This window comes from Hyalella azteca, unplaced genomic scaffold (genome assembly GCF_000764305.2).
Source record: "Hyalella azteca isolate HAZT.00-mixed unplaced genomic scaffold, Hazt_2.0.2 contig7278, whole genome shotgun sequence".
Classification (NCBI taxonomy): domain Eukaryota; kingdom Metazoa; phylum Arthropoda; class Malacostraca; order Amphipoda; family Hyalellidae; genus Hyalella; species Hyalella azteca.
Genome location: NW_025937406.1, coordinates 87280 through 108347, shown reverse-complemented (window position 1 = coordinate 108347; position 21068 = coordinate 87280). Strand labels below are relative to the sequence as shown.

At 38.1% G+C, this 21068-nt stretch overlaps 3 protein-coding genes across 4 annotated transcripts; all 3 read left to right on the top strand.

Moving 5' to 3' along the window:
- Positions 1-996: 996 nt before the first annotated feature.
- On the top strand, positions 997-4383 carry LOC108665560. 2 transcript variants are annotated; one of them, XM_018152329.2, is made up of 3 exons: positions 997-1018; positions 2020-2238; positions 2901-4383. In XM_018152329.2, the coding sequence occupies exons 2-3, from the start codon at positions 2032-2034 to the stop codon at positions 3645-3647; spliced, it is 954 nt and encodes a 317-aa protein (XP_018007818.1). In that variant the 5' UTR covers positions 997-1018; positions 2020-2031; the 3' UTR covers positions 3648-4383. The 2 variants fall into 2 exon arrangements, with proteins under 2 accessions (XP_018007818.1, XP_018007817.1); XM_018152328.2 differs by having other exon boundaries at positions 1005-1552.
- A 3126-nt stretch (positions 4384-7509) lies between these two features.
- Positions 7510-10457, top strand: LOC108665556. The gene is made up of 2 exons (XM_018152322.2): positions 7510-7727; positions 8126-10457. The coding sequence occupies exons 1-2, from the start codon at positions 7614-7616 to the stop codon at positions 9434-9436; spliced, it is 1425 nt and encodes a 474-aa protein (XP_018007811.1). The 5' UTR covers positions 7510-7613; the 3' UTR covers positions 9437-10457.
- Positions 10458-13574: 3117 nt separating this feature from the next.
- Positions 13575-19368, top strand: LOC108665551. The gene is made up of 2 exons (XM_047881195.1): positions 13575-13745; positions 14615-19368. Exons 1-2 carry the CDS (start codon positions 13575-13577, stop codon positions 18923-18925), a joined length of 4482 nt encoding a protein of 1493 aa, XP_047737151.1. The 3' UTR covers positions 18926-19368.
- Positions 19369-21068: the final 1700 nt, after the last annotated feature.

The following is a 21068-nucleotide window of genomic DNA, read 5'->3' as shown; positions in this document are numbered from 1 at the left end:
GCGTGACGGTCACCGCCGTAGAACCAACAACCCTTGGCGTGAATTTTTAAGGTCCTTATATACGCTAGTGTCGCGCACTGTTACGCCTAACCCTCGAAGAGACGCCACATTCCTTCGAATGGAATTTCCCTCGCCAGCGTTCAGCTTCCCACGGTCTCGAAACAACCGCGCCGCATTCTTAGCATTCTTAACATCTACCCATAATACATGTTCAATATTACCTATGTTCAATATTACCCACTTTATTCACCTCCTCCTCAAAGAAGTATGGGCCTATCACACCAAATTGTGAGATGGCACACCAGACCGTTAGTTTGGGAGGATGTAGTGGTCTTTGATGGAGCTGGTCTCCGAAACGTTTTCTATAAAGATATGAATTTTTGTGGACTTTTCTTTGCTTTTAAGTTGTTAGTAAATTTGCGATTTAAGCAAACAAGTGACATAAATACAACATAAGCAGTTTTAATAAATGTAATATTCGATAGTTTTGTAATAATTTTAAGTTCTGATAATGACAATTATTAATATGAATTTACGATCTTAAGGGCCACAGCCTCAATTAAGCTTTGAACAAACTTGTTTATTCAGGTCACTATAGTTATTAAGAATATGGAAAATTATTCTCGTGTTAAATATTTATAATTTTGAATAAATTATGCTAGTTACTCCCAAAATAACATGGTGATTTTTAAAAGAGCCAAATGTTGTGAGCCCATTTATAATTTATCCTAAAAAAATACTGCATATCAGAAATCATATTAGAAGTAAATTAAACGAGTATTAGAACCGGATAATTGACCATTTTGTAATATCATTGAATGGAGGTAAAGGCAAATGGCGTAACATCCAAGATTCGGTTTTCAACAAATCAAAATATTACTGAATCTGAACCATATGAATCTGAATGTTTTCTTTCAATGTTTTTAAGGTTGTTATAGCTACACCGTCTGATCATCGATTAGCTATTGCCTTTTTCAAGGTAAACTGTGCAGTGAGCTTGAACATTTGCCGATAGACGGTGAGTATGATTGTGGTGCTGCAAATGTTTTATAAGATCAGGACCTTACAGATTAATTATAGGTGCCTAGCAAGAATGTATATTTTAGGTTGAATAATTTCTTTCCATGCCATTAAAAGCAGTCTATTCCTGTAAATACCCTCGATTTAATTATTGTTAATCTTTATGGCTTCCAATGTCAATGGTTTATGATCGATAAGACTTATTTCAAAAGCATGTGTTCCTATAAGTGGGAAAGGTTCATCCGAATCATGTTCTCATTTATGATGCCACATATCGTAATTTAAGGTTTTCCTGAATTAATCTTGTATAGAAACCGTCGTTTATTTAGATGTTGATTTACAGGTGATTCATTTATTTATTCAATGCCTTAATAAAATTTCAACCTTTGAAGGAGTTACCGCCAAGAAAAAGGCGTACAACATTTTTGAATTCTGCTTATTATACTATTCCGGTACTATTTTATTATTTTGAATTAAATGTTTATTCACATCAGGTTTACATGTTTTCACATTATATCTGGATGGGAAAAATGTAAGTAGCTTTATATATTGGATTCACGAAAATTTCAACTAAGCCTTTTCAAAATCTTAATCAAGATACTTCTAAAATGTTTGCGTAGGCACGTTAATTTGGTAGAAATGTAGGGTATGCTTTTCTACTTCGTAATTGTAAAGTAGTATATAAATTTTAATTGTACAGGTTTGTCAGACAGTAATTAATATTTCTCTATTTTGCCTCTTCGCTTATTTAACTGTAGTTAACATTTAATTTATTTTTAGATGCTTTTTTGACAAAACAGTTTTCTAATTCACGCCATTGATATTATGATTAAAGAAAATTTTTACTGAACACTTTTTATCTTCATTTTATGGATTCTGTCGGTTTTGTAATACGATTTTAATCAGTGGTAAAATTATAATTCAACATCCCAGTAAAGCAGCTGTAAAGGTTAACATGTTCTACTAAGGTCATATTAAAACTTCCCCTTCGACGCGCAGATTTATAGTGCCATGGATCCGTTTTTCATCGAAAAGGAGCAAATGATAACGGTAACTAATGCAAGTTATCAAAATGTCAAGCCTCTGGACGCTTCGTACGATGATTTGGTTGAAATTAGCCGATGCGTTCATTTTGACGACTTCGAAGAGGCCGTCCGCTTTAAAATGCTTGTGCCTCAACCACTTATTTACCGCCACAAAAGCAAACTACCTTTGAAGGTAAGTTTTACATTTTACTAAAATTTTATATTTATTTGTATCACTAAAATACTTTTAGTATCGGGATTTAATCTCACAATTTTATTTATAATGGTGGAATTCTATGACATTGAAGAATGAAGGGGAGCGGCAAAATTAAAATTGGATTTTCATTTGGTAAGTGCTTATTTTATTCACAAATATGTTTCCTCTGCATTTTAAAAGGTTCTTAAACGGAAAATCCTTGCTGAATGTGAGTTTGCACGAACGGGGCTCTCTTTACTTATGGTACTTTAGTTTCAAAAATATAAACTCTGATATAACAGGGATTATCTATCTTGGGCTACGCCGGGCTAACCTGCTACTAATTCATTTGTATGAAGACTTGACGATTATCATCTGGTCATTTCTGATATAAATTACCTCAACTATTATCATCACACACTTTTCATTAGGAGCTCTGATGAACGATCCGCAACTAAATCGATTAACTTAAGTTTTTAATATTCATTTAATTCATGAAATCTGTTTTTACACAATATTTCAATAAACACATAATTAAAAATCTAAAATAAAACTAGTCAATTGTTGAAGAATAGTTTTTATTGAGTCAAAGTGGAATAGTTGTAGAAAAAATATATAACCCTGCATTTAATTCACATTTTTACTCGCTGTATTCTTAGGTGCTGTGGTTCGCTCCAGCTCACTGCAGCTCGGAGCACAATTTCTACGGCAACGTCAGCTTCACCATCAAGTGGGAGACCGTGCAACAGAAGCTGGGGCCGAACTTCTACCTTATCGACCAGGATATTTGTAACGCAAGAAGTTTCACTCGTGTAGTCTTCACTAAACAGAACTATGACGCAATACTAGAAAAAGTTAAGCTTGATTCACGGGGATCACCCTTGATGAGATCAGAGTCTGGTTTCCGCTACGCTTCGTACTGCATGAACAATGTACGCCGGGGTCCCCACGAGCTGCAGATCGCGATCGATGTTACTGATGCTGACGCGAAATGGCTTTACTTGAACTGCAAGCCTGTCGCCAACAACCATTATTACGTTAACATCTCAAGTTACAAAGACCACATCAGGCGGGATGGAATGCGATCCAAATTCAGTCCCCACTCATGTTATAAGTTCAATTCTGCTCAGAACCGTGAGTGTCCATACGCATGGACTGTTCGAGAGAGTGAGAAGCGCATCAAAGAGTTGTTAGGGCCCGATGCTCCGACGACCCGTCTCAGAGTGGGACAAGTTGCAAATTCCAACTTAATTTCAACCCCTGCAGCAGCAGCGCCAACACTTTACGCGAACCAAAATGACAGTGATCCTGAATTCAAAAATTTCGTGATAGCTATTGTCTTGTTGGCATGTTTTGCACTGACTTGTTTGATTTTTGGGGGTATTCCCGTCACGAAAACCCGTTGAGATCATCTGTCCTCGTGTGAAGGAGATGAACATCTCTCAAATTTGTGTTAGGACTTCAAACGTTTTTTTTTTTTTTTGTTTTTGTAAATTTATAGTATAGACTTATGCCTATAGCCTACTCAGAAATCTCCATGGTTTGAATATTTAATAATTATTTTATTGCAATAAGGTATGGAAAATTGAAAAATCAGCCGGTCAGAGAAGATTTTTTTTACTTTTATGCGCATGTGGTATGCAAGGAACTCATTCGTTGATACATGTATTTATAAGTAGTAGTAAATATTTCTATTTACAGCTAAAACATTCCGGAGCATCCAGCATTAATTTATTATGAAAACTAAAACATTCTTCTTCTTTTATGATTAAAGCCCGCAACTTTCACCCGTTACTAGATTGTAGTCGGAGCATCAGCAAATATCTAAACGTGGTTCAAATAATAAAATCACGTATATGAAAATGTACTTGCACCTAGTTACTACGAATAAATTTTATAGATGACTTTTACCCATTGCTGACGCTTGATATATATAACTCGTTCCATAACAAAGAAACAACGTCATTGCGCAAGGTTTATTAAAGATATGTATTTATGGACGGGTTGAGGTCTCGTGGTACCCTACTTGTTGAAGAAGTTGTACCCAACGATGAGTCGTGTAAGATTTGTTCGATAATTTTGATTCTATATTCTCTTTTAATTTTCGTTCATATAGTCCGATTTATATGATATTATTCAGTAGATTACATATAATAAAAAATTAATCATTGAAATTTTCCAAGTCTCCGAACAATGCCGTATGAATATAAATTATATTTTACAAACACTTTCATGTTGACAAACTGGCGTTTATATGCATTATCTACAACTTAATTAATTGCATATACAATCAAATGCCGTTTGAAAATTCTTTTGTCTGAAGTTCCATTTTCCTCCATTAAAAACACATTTCTCGCTGTAACGAAACGTTATTGCTCATGAAAAAAATCTGCAGTTGAATTTAAATCAACAGACAGAACTTCAAAGTACTAACTTCAAATGAAATTCATATTGCACATATTTTTGCAATCTCACTAATACGTACTATACCTTCCGTGTTATTGACATTCTGTATAAAATAACTAATATTAAGTTCGTCTCTCCTTACGAAACGACGTTCTACATCAACCTCGTCAACTGCACTCTAGATTTCTCAACTTGCTAGACTGCATTGAATCATTCAGCATCTCAAAAGTTACAGTTGAATGTGTAGGGAGTTGACCGTAATTATCGTTGTGGTGAAAAGCGGACACGTCATCAATGATCATGGTTGAACTAGTTCAACCATGATCATTGATATGCAATGTGCATATAAGAATGTGCTTGCCAGAGTAGATGCGCAGTGATTGTGTGAATCTTTTCTGCACTTACTTTCTAGAAATAATATATATAACTTAATAACTTTTAACGTGGAAAATTCACTCGAAATTGACACATCAGGATACAATGAAGGCACATAAAATTTAATCTGTAAGGTGAGGTGAAATAGTTTCCTCTCAAGCACATTATTTTATTTTTCATCCGACATGGTGAGCGAGCGACACAATCCCAGATCGACCTCCCATGCAACACTACCAGCGGCGAGAAGCAAGCAACAGCATCGTGCATCAGCTGGCCCAAATGAGGGCAGATGAACGATAATCAGAGGCATCTAGTCATGCAGGATACGCAAAGAGGGACGGACGATTACTCGAATTCTAACCTTAAAATTTCCTAAATTCCACTGCAAGATAAAATATCCCTTATGAGTTATGACAGCGAGCGTCTCTCCAATCACGCAGAGTGAGCTGACATCATGGAAAGACCGTGGCCTGAGTGATAAACTATTATGCGTACCAGCTCCCGATAGCTTAAAGGACAACCCCTCTGTATCAGTGCTCCGATGAATAAGTGCGTGACCTTTAAACAGCCGTTGTCGATGGTCTTATTAAAACAACCGTACATTTAGGAATAACTGCTATATCTAAACAGCCTTTGCATGCATATTTAAACCTCACATTGCCTAACCATTCGATCGTACCTGAATGTTAGGTGCTGCAGTGTTGTTCATGTTACGGTAAACTTCTAACAACCCAGTGAAGTAAATTTCGGTGAGCATATATACTCAACCTGCTCCTAAAGTCCTTTTGTTTCAGGCCCTTGACGACGATATCTGTCTGCAGTCAAATAAATCCTTAGCAACAACGTGGTTCTGGAACTTCCTTCTTCCCGAGTGGTCTTTTCCCTCTTTTGTAAATGTTTTTCAAGCGAGGTAGAAAAACTAATAAATGGTTATCTACTATTGGTATCCAAATAATTACATCTGAAGATACTCAACTTCGTCGTACTAATAGAAATACATATCGCGTCGCCTGACATTCTGCAAAAAATTCTAGTGAGAGCAACAAGTAAATTTCTGCATTTAGCTTTGTCATCAACCTTTTGCCCTAAAGTTCTTCTCTAAAATAACTGGGCTGCGTTGCATCACTCTATTAGTCTCTATATATCACAAATTCGTTCGGAGTGACTCACAGCGGAATTTGTAAGGAGTTGACCGAAGTTATTGTTATCGTTATCGTTTTCGACAAATGCGTCATCATTCGTGATAGGTTGCCTGTGCAGTGTATCGGGGACAATGGTTTGTGTTGGTGAGTACTGAGTATGAGGGCAAGCTGTACGTGGTCATAATGAGCACATTATGTACTTATGTGTATATTTTTGGTGAATTTTTCTGAAAATTGTGAATAGATGTAAAACAATAATTAAATATGGTAAAAATTTGTAGCAAAGTCCGGCAGGACGATGAAACACATTAAACGCTGTGAATGCTAGGAATAAACGCCGCATTGAGCTGTAATGAACAATTTATGAGGAATTATAAAGCATGGAGAGCTTCTGGAAGTTGGTTGATTTCGAAAAGTTAAAACTGTCCCCCCTCATTGCCGTTTTCCGTCTTAGACATGTTCGTGTATTCATTGTAGAATTAAGTGAAGGCTAATTTCGAATAACTATTCCCCATTCACACACTTTCACTTCTAGCTCTGCAAGTTAGAAATAAGTAGTAAATAATTGAACCGATAATGGTAAGGACGTGTTATCAAACCGCGCAGCATCTAGTCAATCCCACGTACGCTGATTTGATTGAAATCAGCCGATGCGTTCATTTCGACGACTACGAAGAGGCGGTGCGCCTGCAGATGATTGTGCCGCAACTGCTTTCCAAAGGACACAAAAGTCTCCAACGACGAGTACGTAAAAGCGATGCAGTATCTCAGAATGAATGTCTATTGTAATTACTGGACAAAAGGGCGTAAAGTAAGAAACGAAAACATGGGGCAGAGATGATTTATTTCAGAGATGATTATTTTCACATTAATTATATTGGACAATGTATTAAGGAATTACTCAGTTTTACTACATTTAAGCCCTAGGATCCTAGGGTTGAATCATTCGGGACTACATATCCCTCCAGGCAAATGACATTGAAAAAACATTTACTACGACCTAATTTATTGCAAAGAACTTTTAATCAACGTTTCTTTAACGTTAGTTGCCTGGAGGGTGTGGTTGGGTCTCAAGTGCTGGCATAACATTAGTAATTAGGAGGCTACTAATGTGGCATCACATTAGTCGCCACCCAGCATGTCCGTCGGGACAAGAAACAACAGCACAGTCATAATGATGGCCTTTATCAAAAAATAACGACGCGGATGTTCTCATGTATGATGTGAGTATATAGAAAGACATTAAATTCATTCAAACGATTTTACTCTAAGAGAAGAATGTGATATTATTATGATATTATTTTGCAATATGTACCTAACGGTTTCCCTTCACGCCTCACGAGAAATTAATTACGACGAAATAAGTTTTGTTGTACCTTAAAATTCGCTGATTAAAAATGGTAAAAAAGACAAGTTTTCAACCAGTGAAGCCTCTAGACAGTCCTAAGTATGCTGATCTTGATGATATCAGCCGGTGCGTTCATTTCGACGACTTCGAGGCAGCCGCCCGCACGAAGATGCTCGTGCCGCAACCGCTCACCAACAGACAACAGTAGCGTGCTCGTAAGCTGCAGAAAATTCAATTTATTGTGATTCATATATCATTGATAATAGTTGCCGAAATTTTAAGTATGAGAGATTAAAAAAAAACATTTCAGCCGTGGTGTGTTGCTTTGAAACATGGGTTTTGCAACGTTGTTTTTCCAACTTGATATATGCTGATTTATTAAATAATGTTTTCACTTTATGCTATCTAAATAAATTTATCATTGTAAGCTGTGGAGAAGAGAACTGATGGACTTATGATTGTCACAATGAATCATGAACGACCTGCTCGGGATGAGGATTATTAATCATGAAACTTATTTAGTGTATTTGGTACCATTACCTAATCTGAGTTGCTCCTAAAGCGATATTATTCGTACTTATTCAAATTTTTCTAATTGTTCAACTATTTTCAGGTGTTGTGGTTCGCTCCATCACAGTCAAGCTCCAAACACAATTTCTACGGCAACGTTAGCTTCACCATCAAGTGGGAGGCCGTGCAACAGAAATTAGGGCCGAACCTGTACCTAATCGACCAGGCCATTTATAAAGCAAGAAGTTACACACGGGTTGTGTTCACAAAAAATAATTATGATTCAATGTTGAAGAAAGTTGACTTGAATTCTGAAGATTCCCCCATGACAAAATCCTGGTCTGGTTTCCGCCACGCTTCGCATTGCACGAACAAAGTTCGCTGGGGTCCTCTCGAGCTGCAGATCGCAATCGAAGTGGACGATGATATAGTCAAGTGGCTTTATAATAACTGTAAAGCGATTGCGAACAACCATTCTCTTGCGAACACTCCAAGCGATGGGGAACACAATAGGCGAGACGGGAAGGAATCCAAATTCCAGTCTTATAAATGTTTCAAATTCAATACGGCCCAAAATAGTGCGTGTCCTTACCAATGGAATATACGTGAGTGTAAAGTGAACATGAAGACTTTATTGGCGACAGTTAATCCAGAAATAAGCCATTCCGGCATGGGACTTAGTTCGTTTTCAACCTTTGCTGCACCAATTTCAGTTCCGGTCCAAAGTTCCAAACGTACACCTTCGAGTCATACTGGAACTTCTCCACTACCTACAGTTCAACACTCTGAAACAATTTCACCACGAACTCTTCCAACTCCTGCTGTAAAATCCAAACGTACTCATTTAGATCGAGTTAAAATTCCTTCAGAAAATTATTCTGCTTGTCTTGCGACTTCACCGAACATACTTTCAACTCTTGCTATATCTTCAGAGCGTCCAGCTCCAAGACCCAGGGTGAAGAAGGGCTGGAATTCATATATATTGCCGGCAGCAATAGCAGTGGCTGTATTTCTGGCAAAAAGAAGCTTCTTTAAACAGTTTTATCGAGCAATCCTTGCAAGAATAGGCAATTCCAGAAATGAATTGTTCTCCAATGCTCATCATCACAATCATGCATGTGGCATTGCGGGGCTCACAGAAATAGGCAATTCCAGAGTTGAATTGTTCTCCAATGCTCATCATCATAATCATGCTCATGGCATTTCGGGGCTCACAGAAATTGGCAATTCCAGCGTTGAATTGTTCTCCAATGCTGATCATCACAATCATGCTCGTGGCATTTCGGGGCTCAGTGGCATTTTCCATCGTTTATGCAGTCACATAGACGCACAATACTATATTGGCAATATTCTGTTTTGCGCAATAGTATTGAGCGCCTGTGGGCCATGTCTAGTGGCATTTTTCATCGCTTAGGCAGTCACATAGACGTACAATACTATATTGGGCAATATTCTGTTTTGCGCAATAGTATTGAGCGCCTGTGGGCAATACTTAGTGGCATTTTCCATCGTTTAGGCAGTCACATGGACCCACAATACTATATTGGGCAATATTTTGTTTTGCGCAATAGTATTGAGCGCCTGTGGGCCATACTTATAAGTGGCATTTTCCATCGTTTAGGCAGGCACATGGACCCACAATACTATATTGGGCAATATTTTGTTTTGCGCAATAGTATTGAGCGCCTGTGGGCCATATCTAATCGTTGCGCAGCATATATTGTGTCATTTTTCAACTTCGAATATATGCTGCACCAACTATATAATATTTTGCGTCTGTAGGGGCCATGTTGCACCATTTTCCGTAGTTAGTCTTTAGCGGTCTATCAATTGATGCCTAACAAGAAGCAAACAATTTAAAAAACATTCAGCGAATGTGACGTACTTTTTCAATGTGACTGGTTAGAAAATATGAACTTGAATAAGAGTCCAAAGTTACCTTTCGTTGTACAGAAATATCTACGGAAAATAGATTTTATAAGTTCATTAGAAATGAATTTCTCGGATAACTGTGCACGAAGAGAAATGTAACGATTGTATACTTTCACAAACTTGTAAATAGGCTCTGCAATGCGAAAAAATGGAAAATATTAAATTTTAAGATAATTTTCTGCATTACGGTATACAGAATCATCCATGAGTCATTAGAAATAATAGAGAGCGTGTATGGAATTTGGTTTACGACCACAGTTACAGTCCGGTAATGGGTAAAACTCTGACGGCTGAATTTTTAATTTTTTTTTAATCTCTGTTTTCCCGGCATAACGACGGATGTTTGCGTACTCTTAAATTGGTACATAAATTATGGAAAAAATATATTTCCGCTTTATTCATGCTAATTTGGAGCTCAAATTAACAGAAATTCGTTTATTGTTTAATCCAACATGGTAGAGATGACTTCAACGGTTAATTATAATAATATAAAAATTATATTCATTCACACACAAAATACGCTCTATTCTTGATGTTCTCCTTGAAACAATTTCGTAGGAGCTACAAATTAGTCAATACAAAACCACCGAAAAATAGATTCGTCATCAACCTTTTCTGCTGCAAGTTCCACGAGTATTTCGTAATTCGCTCCACTGCATCGCGTCGCTCAGCATCTCAAATTCCTTTGCATGACTCACTGGCATAATTTGGGACCTGACCGAAGTTATCGTTATCGTCTTGGACGTATGCGCCATCAATAGTAAGCATGTTAGATTGACAGAACAGGGTACCAGGACGGATGAGGGTTGACAATAAGTATGAGAGTTGCGCAACACATGGTGATTACGTACATTATCTGAAAACACTAATGACTCTACGCGTGGAGATTGAACAATGCCATTGCTCGCTAATTGAAGACATTGATCAATTGAATTCAATAATCGGCATGATATAAATGAAAATGAACTATGTCACTAATTATTTCGCAAACATTATACGAGTATAATACGTCAAACTCATCATCGAAAAGCTTCACCCGATGAGGAAAAAAAATCTCTCTTTCTCTGCATGACTGCTGTCAGAGAGTTGTCATCACTGCCCTAGCTCTGATGCTTTTTTTCTTCTTAGAATTTTCTTCAGAAAGGCGGACAACAATCAGATGCTAACAAATTGAAGTCAAGTATGGGTCTTCGGTTATATGGGTTCTAACGTGATTTTCGGACCTATTTTACGTTAAATGTATGAAAATTTTCCTTTTTTAACTTCGCTCGTTATTTCCCACACAAGCTTCGAATATTGAGATATTTGACATTACCGACCGTGAAGTATAATATACTACATATTCAGAGTTCTGCTATCAGCTTCTTGCAGATTTTGTTCCACCGAGATAACATTTTACAACAGCCAGTATGAAGGCCACTAGTGCAGTGCAGTAAGCAATACAGAAGACAGCACTTCGGCGTGCAGCTGCACCAAAAAGCAGCTTCCATTTGCTCTCGAACCCCAAAGTGCAGAAAGACTTAATGTGAAACTGGAGAGTTTTTAGTGCCCGATGATTTAGTGCATCCACTTTTTTGTATAACAGCTTACTTAACCGTTGTTCTTTCTTCTCTGTCAATCATGCAAGACAAAATATTTTCTAATACATTCCCTACAACTCCAGTTGGGGTTATCTTGTGAAATAGCCTATAGTTATTCTATTTATATTACTGAAATTTATGCATGTCTCATGTGTGTGTTCAGTCCTGGTATGGGGTAGATGTATTCGTATTGCAGCATGAATGTTGTTTATCGTGGCATATCTTATCACCGACTTCCATTTTTACCCCTGATCTAGTGGTGGACGTTTTTAATTGTATTCCTAAAAGTTATTTCTTATTAAGTTATTCTTGCATTCGTTGGAAATTTAGGTTCATGATGGAAGGTTTGCAGATCAAGTTGGAAACCTGAATGATGTTTGGCTAATAAATCTAAGCCGTCTTGATTTTCCCATAGCAATTGATCTAAGTTTTAATCTTTATCATTCGTGCTGTCAAGGTTTACAGTTAATATCACAAGAACCTAACATATATTTTTTCAGGCGCAAACATTGTGACCAACAGTGCATTATTTGAAACTACAGCGTTTTCCTGACAGACGATAGAAATAAAATCCAAAATTAACATTGAGCATCGGAAAACAGCCAAAAATGTCAAAGCGGCGGAAAATTGTTATTTCAAGGTACACATAAAAACGAAGGATATACGTGGTTGATGGTTTCGTAGTAGAATTTAAAACCGTTAGCTATGCAATATCATGGAATGACATTGCAAGACCAACTTTGTAAAGGTTATATTAAAGATATTAAATGGAATCTGGGGCCTAATGCAAGTCGCAACAGGTTTCCCGTTGTTATTTTAATAAGATATACTTACACAAAGAAATCCATAATTTCAATCTTATTCTCTGGAAGTCTAAGAATGACTGTGGTGTGTATGTAAGAATGACTGTGTATGAATTGCGTTAGTACCAAACCGATCAAGGTAACATGCCGAATTGGCAGACTGTTGCAATAGTTGGAAACCAGGTGCCAAACTATCCATAGGTTCGCTGAATAAAAAATTTCCAACGATTTCCGAATTGCAGACTCTTATTTGTTTTACTCACAGAACAGCTACTTAACATGAACTGTATTAAATTTCAAGAAAAAATATAACAAATAAATAAAAATCAATCAATCAATGTGAATAAAAATCAATCAATCAATCAAATCTACTAGAAAATTTAAGAAAAATGCGACATGAAGAATAACATCGAAGTACTTAAATGACTCAAAATTTATCTATTTTGATGTGATCAAGGTTAATGAAACATATGTGTAGAAATATTCTAAACGTCAGTATTCAAATAACTAGTTTCAATAATCGGACGTTCTTAAATGTTGGCTGCATTCTACGTTGCAATGTCAATTTGTATGCCTATCATTCTGCTGAAGTCTACTGCCTATCTTGCGTCACGTTTCAATTCCTTCTTGAACATGAAATTTACGCTTCGCCTGCACGCTTCAGAACCTGCATTATTTTGTATATTTATCTCAATTAAAGAAAAAAATGTTAGTGTTACATACGACTTTCGTGTGTTAATTGGTTTGCGTTGCATTTCCCACCACCGTTCTTTGACAGCTGCATGTTTTCATGCTATTAACGAAATCTTAATAACTAATGGTTAATAGACGCAGGTTATTGCATGATAGCCTTCTTGAGCGCGATAAGCCTTCGCTATGATTGGCTTGGATGGATACATGGTATAGGATGATGTTATTCGGAACCATAGGGGTTGGCACTCTGGTACAGGATGGCGGCACATAATATATATATATATATATGTATATATGAGCCGCCATTCAGCAGAACCGTCGGCCAAAGAAACAACAAGGTCATAATGACCTGGATGATAATAGCGACCTGGATGCTATCGTCCAAGATTCGGGTAGAAAAATATTTGCTTACAATTTCACTTAAGACAACATTGTGATTTCTTTTGATATTATTTACAATATCTAACGGTTTCGCTTCTAGCAAGTTCTGAAACTAACTTCTACGGAACAAATTCTATTTCAGTTGTAAAATTTCAAATGAAGAATGGTTAAAAAGACAAGTTTTCAACCAGTGAAGCCTCTAGACAGTCCTAAGTATGCTGATCTTGATGATATCAGCCGGTGCGTTCATTTCGACGACTTCGAAGCAGCCGCCCGCACGAAGATGCTCGTGCCGCAACCGCTCACCAACAGCCACGTGAGACTGCGACAACGGGTGCGTGGTCATCGGTTTTTATTACTATCAAATTTGATTATCTGATTTTTTTGTATCCATTATCTCTTGGTCTTTTAGTAAAATTTCCATTGAGATCAGTGCACTTCAGCCATAGCTCAATATTAACTCAATATGTTATTACTCAGTTACTACTGATGAGCAGTTGCAATTGAAGCGACTTATCCAGTATATATTTATAATGAACGGTCATGTACCATTAACCTATATTGAAAGCAGTTAGAGCACAACACTATTTTTCCAACCATTACATATTGTTGAAGCCGAACATTGGGGTCAAAAAATCTCCGGATTAAATTTCAACGAATATCTGTAAAATTTGTAATTTTTCGGCCTCCGGAGAATATTGTTTCAGCCAATGGAAAAAAAAGTTTTTACAATTAATCCTAAAATTTAATATCATAGTATTCATTCAAAATACTACACGGACATTTATTATTTCGTACATTATACAAAGTTCACCAGTTGACCGCGACAACCACGAGCCAACCTATTTCTTGCGGAGGCTATATCGTTAGCTTAGCGCTGTAATATGCTAGTGTGCAAGAGGCTCAAAGAATCTCTAAGCATCAAACGGTTCCTCATTTTCGTACATTCATTAAGGTCAAATCAACCAATAAATTGCGATGGATATTTATTGGTAAGAATTAACCCAATAATTCAGGTTTGAACTCGAAATAAAAATTGAATCAAAATTACGCATAAAACTATAATTTGTACATTTTTAATGTCATTGCAGAAACTCCCTTTCAAAAGGGATTCCAAGCTTGTTGTTATCCATATAAAACAATCATTTTTGGATTCGGAATTTCCAAATAAGAGTCTATTTTATATGACTCGAAAATTTTCAGGTGCTGTGGTTCGCTCCATCACATCCCAGTTATCGGCACAATTTCTACGGCAACGTCAGCTTCACCATCAAGTGGGAGACCGTAAATCAGAAATTAGGGCCGAACCTTTACCTAATCGACCAGGCTATTTATAACGCCAGAAGCTTCACCAGAGTTGTGTTTACTAGAAATAACTATGACAGAATCTTGAAGAAAGTTGACTTGGAATCGGATGATTCTCCGATGACAAAATCCTGGACCGGTTTTCGCCACGCTTCGCACTGCATGAACAAAGTTAGCTGGGGTCCTCATGAGCTGCAGATCGCGATCGAAGTAAATTATTCCGATATTAAGTGGCTTTATTTGAATAGTAAGGCGGTTGCTAACAACCATTCTCTTGCAAACACTGCCAGTCATAAAAGACATACAAGAAAGGACGGGAAGGAAGCAAAATTCGAATCCTACAAATGTTTTAAGTTTAATACAGCTCAAAACATAGAATGTCCCTACCAGTGGACCGAAAGAGTATGTCAGGAGCAAATTAATGCGGAAATAAGGACCACTGTTCTAACAAGCAGCTGTTCTGGCACTAGTCTACTCTTCGAAGATGCGCCTCCAAATCCAGTTTGTGGCTCCGAAGTCTATTCCGGAAATAAACCTAAGAAGCGAAACAAGAAAGTATTGAGCGCAGTTTCAACGAACAGCCGTTCCGACATTGGACTTGTTTTGCATGCATTGCCCTACAATCATGTTTGTGGTCTTTCATATCCTTCTGTGGATGAGTTTGAAAATCAAATCAGGAACGGGTTAGATATAGCTGCACTAACAATTAGTAGCTCCGACGTGGGACCCAAATCAGATGTAGCATCACAAAACTGTGTGTGCGGTCTCTCTGTTTCTAGGTATGACAAAGAAAAGCAGGAGGCGATGAAGTCAGCTGTTCGAACAAGCAGCTGCAGTCCCTCCATGAGACAAGTATCTGAGGCAGTGCACCAAAATCATATTTGTGGCCTTCCAGTTATTAAGAAGGAAAAGAGAGAGAAGCGAATCAAAATGGGGGCGACAAGCTCCCTTTTTAGCATTAGATCAGTCCCTGATTCAGCTCTCCAAAATCACGTTTGTGGTCTTTCAGTTTCTACTGTGGATTCAAGTGGTGAGCTAATCAAGAAGTTGGGGACCGCTTTACCGCCAAGCAACCTCTTTGCCAAAGACCTAGGATCTGATACAAAGCCACAAAATCAAGTTCATGGCCTTCCGGTTTCATCATTGAACAAGAATGAAGAGCAAATAAAGATGTTAGAGGCTGCTGTACCACAAGGAAACCTTTTGGTTTCTGCATTGGACAAGATTGATGAACGAATGAAAATGTTGAAAGCTGCGGTGCCAACAAGTAGCCTCTCCGACATGGGAGTAGTATCCGATGGAACTTCAAAAAATTTCGCTCGTGACTTTTCGGTTTCAACAATGGATGGGAGCAAATATCAGATCAAAATACTGGATGCTGCTATGCCACCAAGTAGCCTCTCTGACATGAGACTAGTATCCGATTCAACTCCAAAAAATTGTGTTCTGGACATTTCGGTTTCAACAGTGGATGGAGACGAAGATCAAATAAAAATACTGGATGCTGCTATGCCACCAAGTAGCCTCACAGACATGGGACTAGTATCTGACGCAACTTCAAAAAATGGTGCTCGTGACTTCTCGGTTTCACCAGCGGATGGGGGTCATGAGCGAATCAAAATATTGGAGATTGCCGTACCACCAAGTTGTCTCTCCAGCGAAAAATTAGTATCTGATGTAGCGCTCCAAAATTATGTTTGCTGCCCTTGGGCTTCCACAGTTGATAGTGGTGAGGAGCAGAGCAATTATGGGTGTTTTTATTCTTCACAAATCGTCAGCAATTCTGTCATGCCATCATTTCATGATAAAAATGAAAAAAATTATTTTCAATGTCGTCCGGGGTCTGCTAGGGTTATTCGTGAGGAGAAATGCAAGTATGCGTTGAAGGCCTCTGTTCAACCGAGTAGTTCCAACACTGGAATAGTATCTGATATTGATCATCAGAATAATGTTCCTGGCCACTCAGTTTCTACAGTAAATAGAAGTTGTGAGGAAGAAATCGAAAAGGCCAAGACTTCCACTGCCCCAGTTAGCAGTTACTCTTTCGTTCAAACAGTATCTTCATCAGTGCCTCATAATTTCATTTGTGACATTTCTGACTTCGCGTTGGATGACCTTAGGAAGCAAAACAAAGAAATGAGGAAATCTATTATTATAAGCCGCCATAGGTCATCAATGGAGTCAGTTGCTGATGCAGTGCTCCTAAAGCAGATACGCGACCTTTCAGTTTCTGCTGAGGATGAAAGTGAGTGGACCGATGTCCTAAGGAACAGGAGCAGTGGTCCTTGTTTGCGACTAGTGTCTAATGCAACGCCCCAAAGTAATTCGTGCGGCTATGCATGCGCCACTGTTGAGGATTGTGAGGAGCAAAACAAAGGGCTGGAGACCGATATCCAAACGAGCAGCAGTTGTAGCGATCAACTGGCTGCCAACACTGTCAAGCAAAATAATGGTTTCTTTGTTGCAGATTTAACCGTGGATGAGCGTAAAGAGCAAATAAATGTTGTTTTGATGACTGAAGTTCCGACGAGCAGCTGTACCGATAAGAGACTAGTCACTAATGAGGAACCCCTAAATAATATTTTTGCTCTTTCAGTCTCCACTGCGGATGAAAGTGAGAAACAATTCGATAAGACATTGAACGCAACTGTACCGCCAAGTAGCCTTATTGGCACTGAACTTGTATCAAATTCCGAACCTAAAAAACTATTTCATGGTCATTCCGTTTCTACAGTGGATGAATTAGCAGAGCAACCAGAGAAAATGCCTATAAGTATTCTCCCGACAAGTGGCACTGCCTACTTACCGCTAGTCAGTAATGCAGTTCCCCAAAATAATGCCGATTTCTGCACAGAATTTGCCGTGCCTTGTAGTGAAAAACAAAACAAGAATGTATTGAAGGAAACTGTTCCAACGAGCAGTAGTTCCTACACGGGATTAACCACCGACGCAGCCACTCAAAATAATGTTTCTGGGCTTTGTGATTCTACTGTGGATGACAGGGAAGAGAAAATCAAGAAAATTTTGAAAACAGGCGTTTCTAAGAGCAGTAAAAACTACATGCGAATATCTCCTGAAGCAGCAATACAAAAATATGCTAGTACCCGCACGGTATCAATCGCAGATAACAATGCTAAACAAACCACGAGAAAGGATATGAAAGCTTGTGGCATGGTGCCAGTTTCTGATGCTCAATGTTACTCATGTTCACTTCCGGTCACTAGTTTAGATGATCATATAAAGCAAAAGAAGATGGCGTGGGAAACCGACGGGCCGCCGAGCCGCAGTTCCTGTAAGCTAGCACCCCGAAATCCAGCACCACAAAATTTTGTGTACGGCGTTTCAGTTTCTACTGAAGACGATTGTAAAGAGCAAATCAACGTTGTAGTAGAGACTGCTGTTCCACCGAGCGGCCTTTCAATCAAGGGACCAGCCTCTGATGCAGAGTCCCAGAATGATGTTCCCGCGGTTTTCGTTTCTACTAGCAGCGAGTGTGAGGTGCGAACAGTAACTGCAATGAGAAACATTCCGACGAGCAGCTCTACTGGAATGCCGCCAGTACCTGATGTAGCGCTCCAAAATTATGCATGTGGCCCTACACTTTCTACTGCGAGTACGAGTGAAAAGCAATTCGAGATGGTGAACACCGAAGGAGCAACAAGCTGTATTTACTCATTCGGACCAGTATTTGGTGCTGATCGTCAAAATAATGAACGCGGGCCTTCAGTTCCTACTGTACATGAATGTGAGGAGCAACTCGAGAAGAGTCTGACTTCTACTGTCGCAACGAGCAGCAATTCAAGTCCTTCATCCATCGAATTTGAAACTTCAATGCGTATTGATAAAACTATTCCACCACAGACCGAAAACTATCCCCGCCACATAGCAACCGTACATCGACCGGCTATCTCACAAAACAGCCCACGGTCTATTTCGCGGAGTACAAAATACGACCGGAAATCTCAACGCCGGCTGGCACCAAGGCCTCCAGTAACTGCTCAACCTTCGATTATGTCGGATAATAAAAATTATAATTCAAATATTCATTATAATTCGAATTTTTCATTCGAAGCTTCAACCGATCACTCCAATGCTTGGCGTCACACTACTCCAGTATTGAAGAACGAAAACCGGTCTCGATACCAAAGATTCCTTGACATTATTTGTTGCAGGAAGCAACAGAAAGACAACATGAATACTCCCAATTGACGTAATTCAGCAACTTAATCGCAATTAGTTCTGACTCGAAAAATTTTGTGGCGTGATTCGCTCTCACGTGCAAATTCATTATTTTGGTAATTCAAAATTCGTCTCGAGTACTATTCCTGTAATCTATGAGGACGTATTTTATTTATTAAGTTAATTTTGTGTATATTGTGACTTATAATCAGCAACACCAACGTACACTCCATGTTTCAAAAACCACTATTACAAATTCTAAATATTCACGTTGTCGACTATGAGCTTCACAATAATAGGTAAACTTTGAAGCTTTGCATTAGGTTAGCTGGTTCTTTTAAATTAACGAAACAGTGCCTGGATGATAAATATTTGGCAAGCAACTCAGGAAGAAATACAAAGTAATCAATGTATTCAATGCAATCAACTAAAGTAACTGATGCTCCTGTGTCCGTGTATGTCGCTTCAATAAAATTGCAGCATCATTTGAAACTTCCATTTGTTTTATTTCTATGCATTCGTCATTGGGGGCAAATATTGCGAGCGTATGGGTGTAAGGGGACGCGGAAACACACTCCTTCAGTTTCTATAACCCTGTAAAAATCTTAAGAAAAATAAAAATGTAAAAAAAATTACCGCAAATACTTATTTTCTTATTATTAAATGAACAATTTGAAAATTATGGTAGCACTATTTCACAGCTACAGTCAATAAAATGATTTAGTCATACAATGATTTATCGCATTTGCGCGTATATCATTACTTACCATGCAGCATAAAAGGAATTGTGTTGGTGTTTTCCTCCTGGATGCCCGTTTTCAAAGCATGTAATTAAAGTTGCTGACGATTTGAAGTGGAGTAGTTTTTTGTAATTCATCAATTCGCAGATATGCATTTTGCAATTCAATAAAATTATCTCGGAAGCAACAAACTACCAAAAATTACTATTAACGACTTGCTATTCATGATTAATGTTGACATTCACGACGAAATGGTTGTATTTTACGATGCAAGAGTATCTCCGAAACAGAGGTGCATTGTTGTAAGTTTGTAGTCAATTTTTGAAGTTTAAAGGAGGAGTGGTACATAGATCTCTCTACAATGTTGTTTCTGAGTGAGGACGTGTAAACGATAAACTACATAACTGCAATAAAACACAAAAAACAGTTGTATGCTGCAATGAAGCACAAAAAAATAGTTGGGTGCGCAACCTCGCTGTGGTACTGAGCACGGCTGTTTATCTGCTTGGTAATTCTTGGTAATTTTCAAGCACCAGCTTCCCTAGGCATCTGGCGCTTTGATCAGAGCAATTAACAGCAGTTTATCTCAAATTAATTCTTGTTGACGACCAAGATCGTGTTCTCTATGCTGTAGCATGGATACCTGATCCATGGATACGCGCGCTGTAGCATGGATACCTGATTTGTAACGAGTAGTTCAAAATTTTAAGGTGAATTAAACGAGATGATTGTCTACTTTTGAAAATGAATTATTCCGTTAAAGCTAACAGCTAGGAAAAAATTGTCAAATTATTATTTAAAAATTGACAAATTATTGCAGACGTGACATTTTAAAATCACTTGAAGTTTTAATCGTACGGCCGAACAGTTGAAACTTAATAATAAAGTGGTCTTGAACTCTGACACTTATTCAATTTATTGATGGATGCTCACATCGGCCTAATCAAATAGACATACTTACAAATTCTTCTCTTCAATTTATGTATTCCACGATTTAAACTATACTATCGTACGCGATCTCGTCCTTAAAGCGTTTTATAAAATGTTACTGAAAATGCAAATTGCGACCCAGAAACCCTGCCAGTCCGCCACAGATTTTGGCCGTCAAAATGCGACTTTCTCTCGGAGTCACAATTCCAGGAACTCTGTCATTCCAATGTCCCAACAGACTCAACCGACCATTTCTTCAATGTAAATGGCATCACACCATTGATGAATAACGATAAGCGGTCTCTGTTAAAAGTCTTCCAGGACTTTATTTGCCATAGCAAGAAACAAGGCAACAGAGCTTAAGTAAACCCCTTCAGGCGGTCATTCAGTCATAAAGTAGAACATTTAGATTGTGCTAAGTCTCGATCATTTTTTAATATTGTGGCATGATTAAATTTTAAATGGATAACTTTTGGATTAATTCATGGGTGTTGTTACCCATT

Excerpts from the sequence above, each read along its gene's own strand:
- LOC108665556 (XM_018152322.2), top strand. The coding sequence starts at position 7,614 with ATGCTGATCTTGATGATATCAGCCGGTGCGTTCATTTCGACGACTTCG. Across the intron at positions 7,728-8,125 it reads CAGACAACAGTAGCGTGCTC|GTGTTGTGGTTCGCTCCATC; the intron begins GTAAGCTGCAGA and ends AACTATTTTCAG.
- LOC108665551 (XM_047881195.1), top strand. The coding sequence starts at position 13,575 with ATGGTTAAAAAGACAAGTTTTCAACCAGTGAAGCCTCTAGACAGTCCT. Across the intron at positions 13,746-14,614 it reads ACGTGAGACTGCGACAACGG|GTGCTGTGGTTCGCTCCATC; the intron begins GTGCGTGGTCAT and ends GAAAATTTTCAG.
- LOC108665560 (XM_018152329.2), top strand. The coding sequence starts at position 2,032 with ATGGATCCGTTTTTCATCGAAAAGGAGCAAATGATAACGGTAACTAAT. Across the intron at positions 2,239-2,900 it reads AAAGCAAACTACCTTTGAAG|GTGCTGTGGTTCGCTCCAGC; the intron begins GTAAGTTTTACA and ends CTGTATTCTTAG.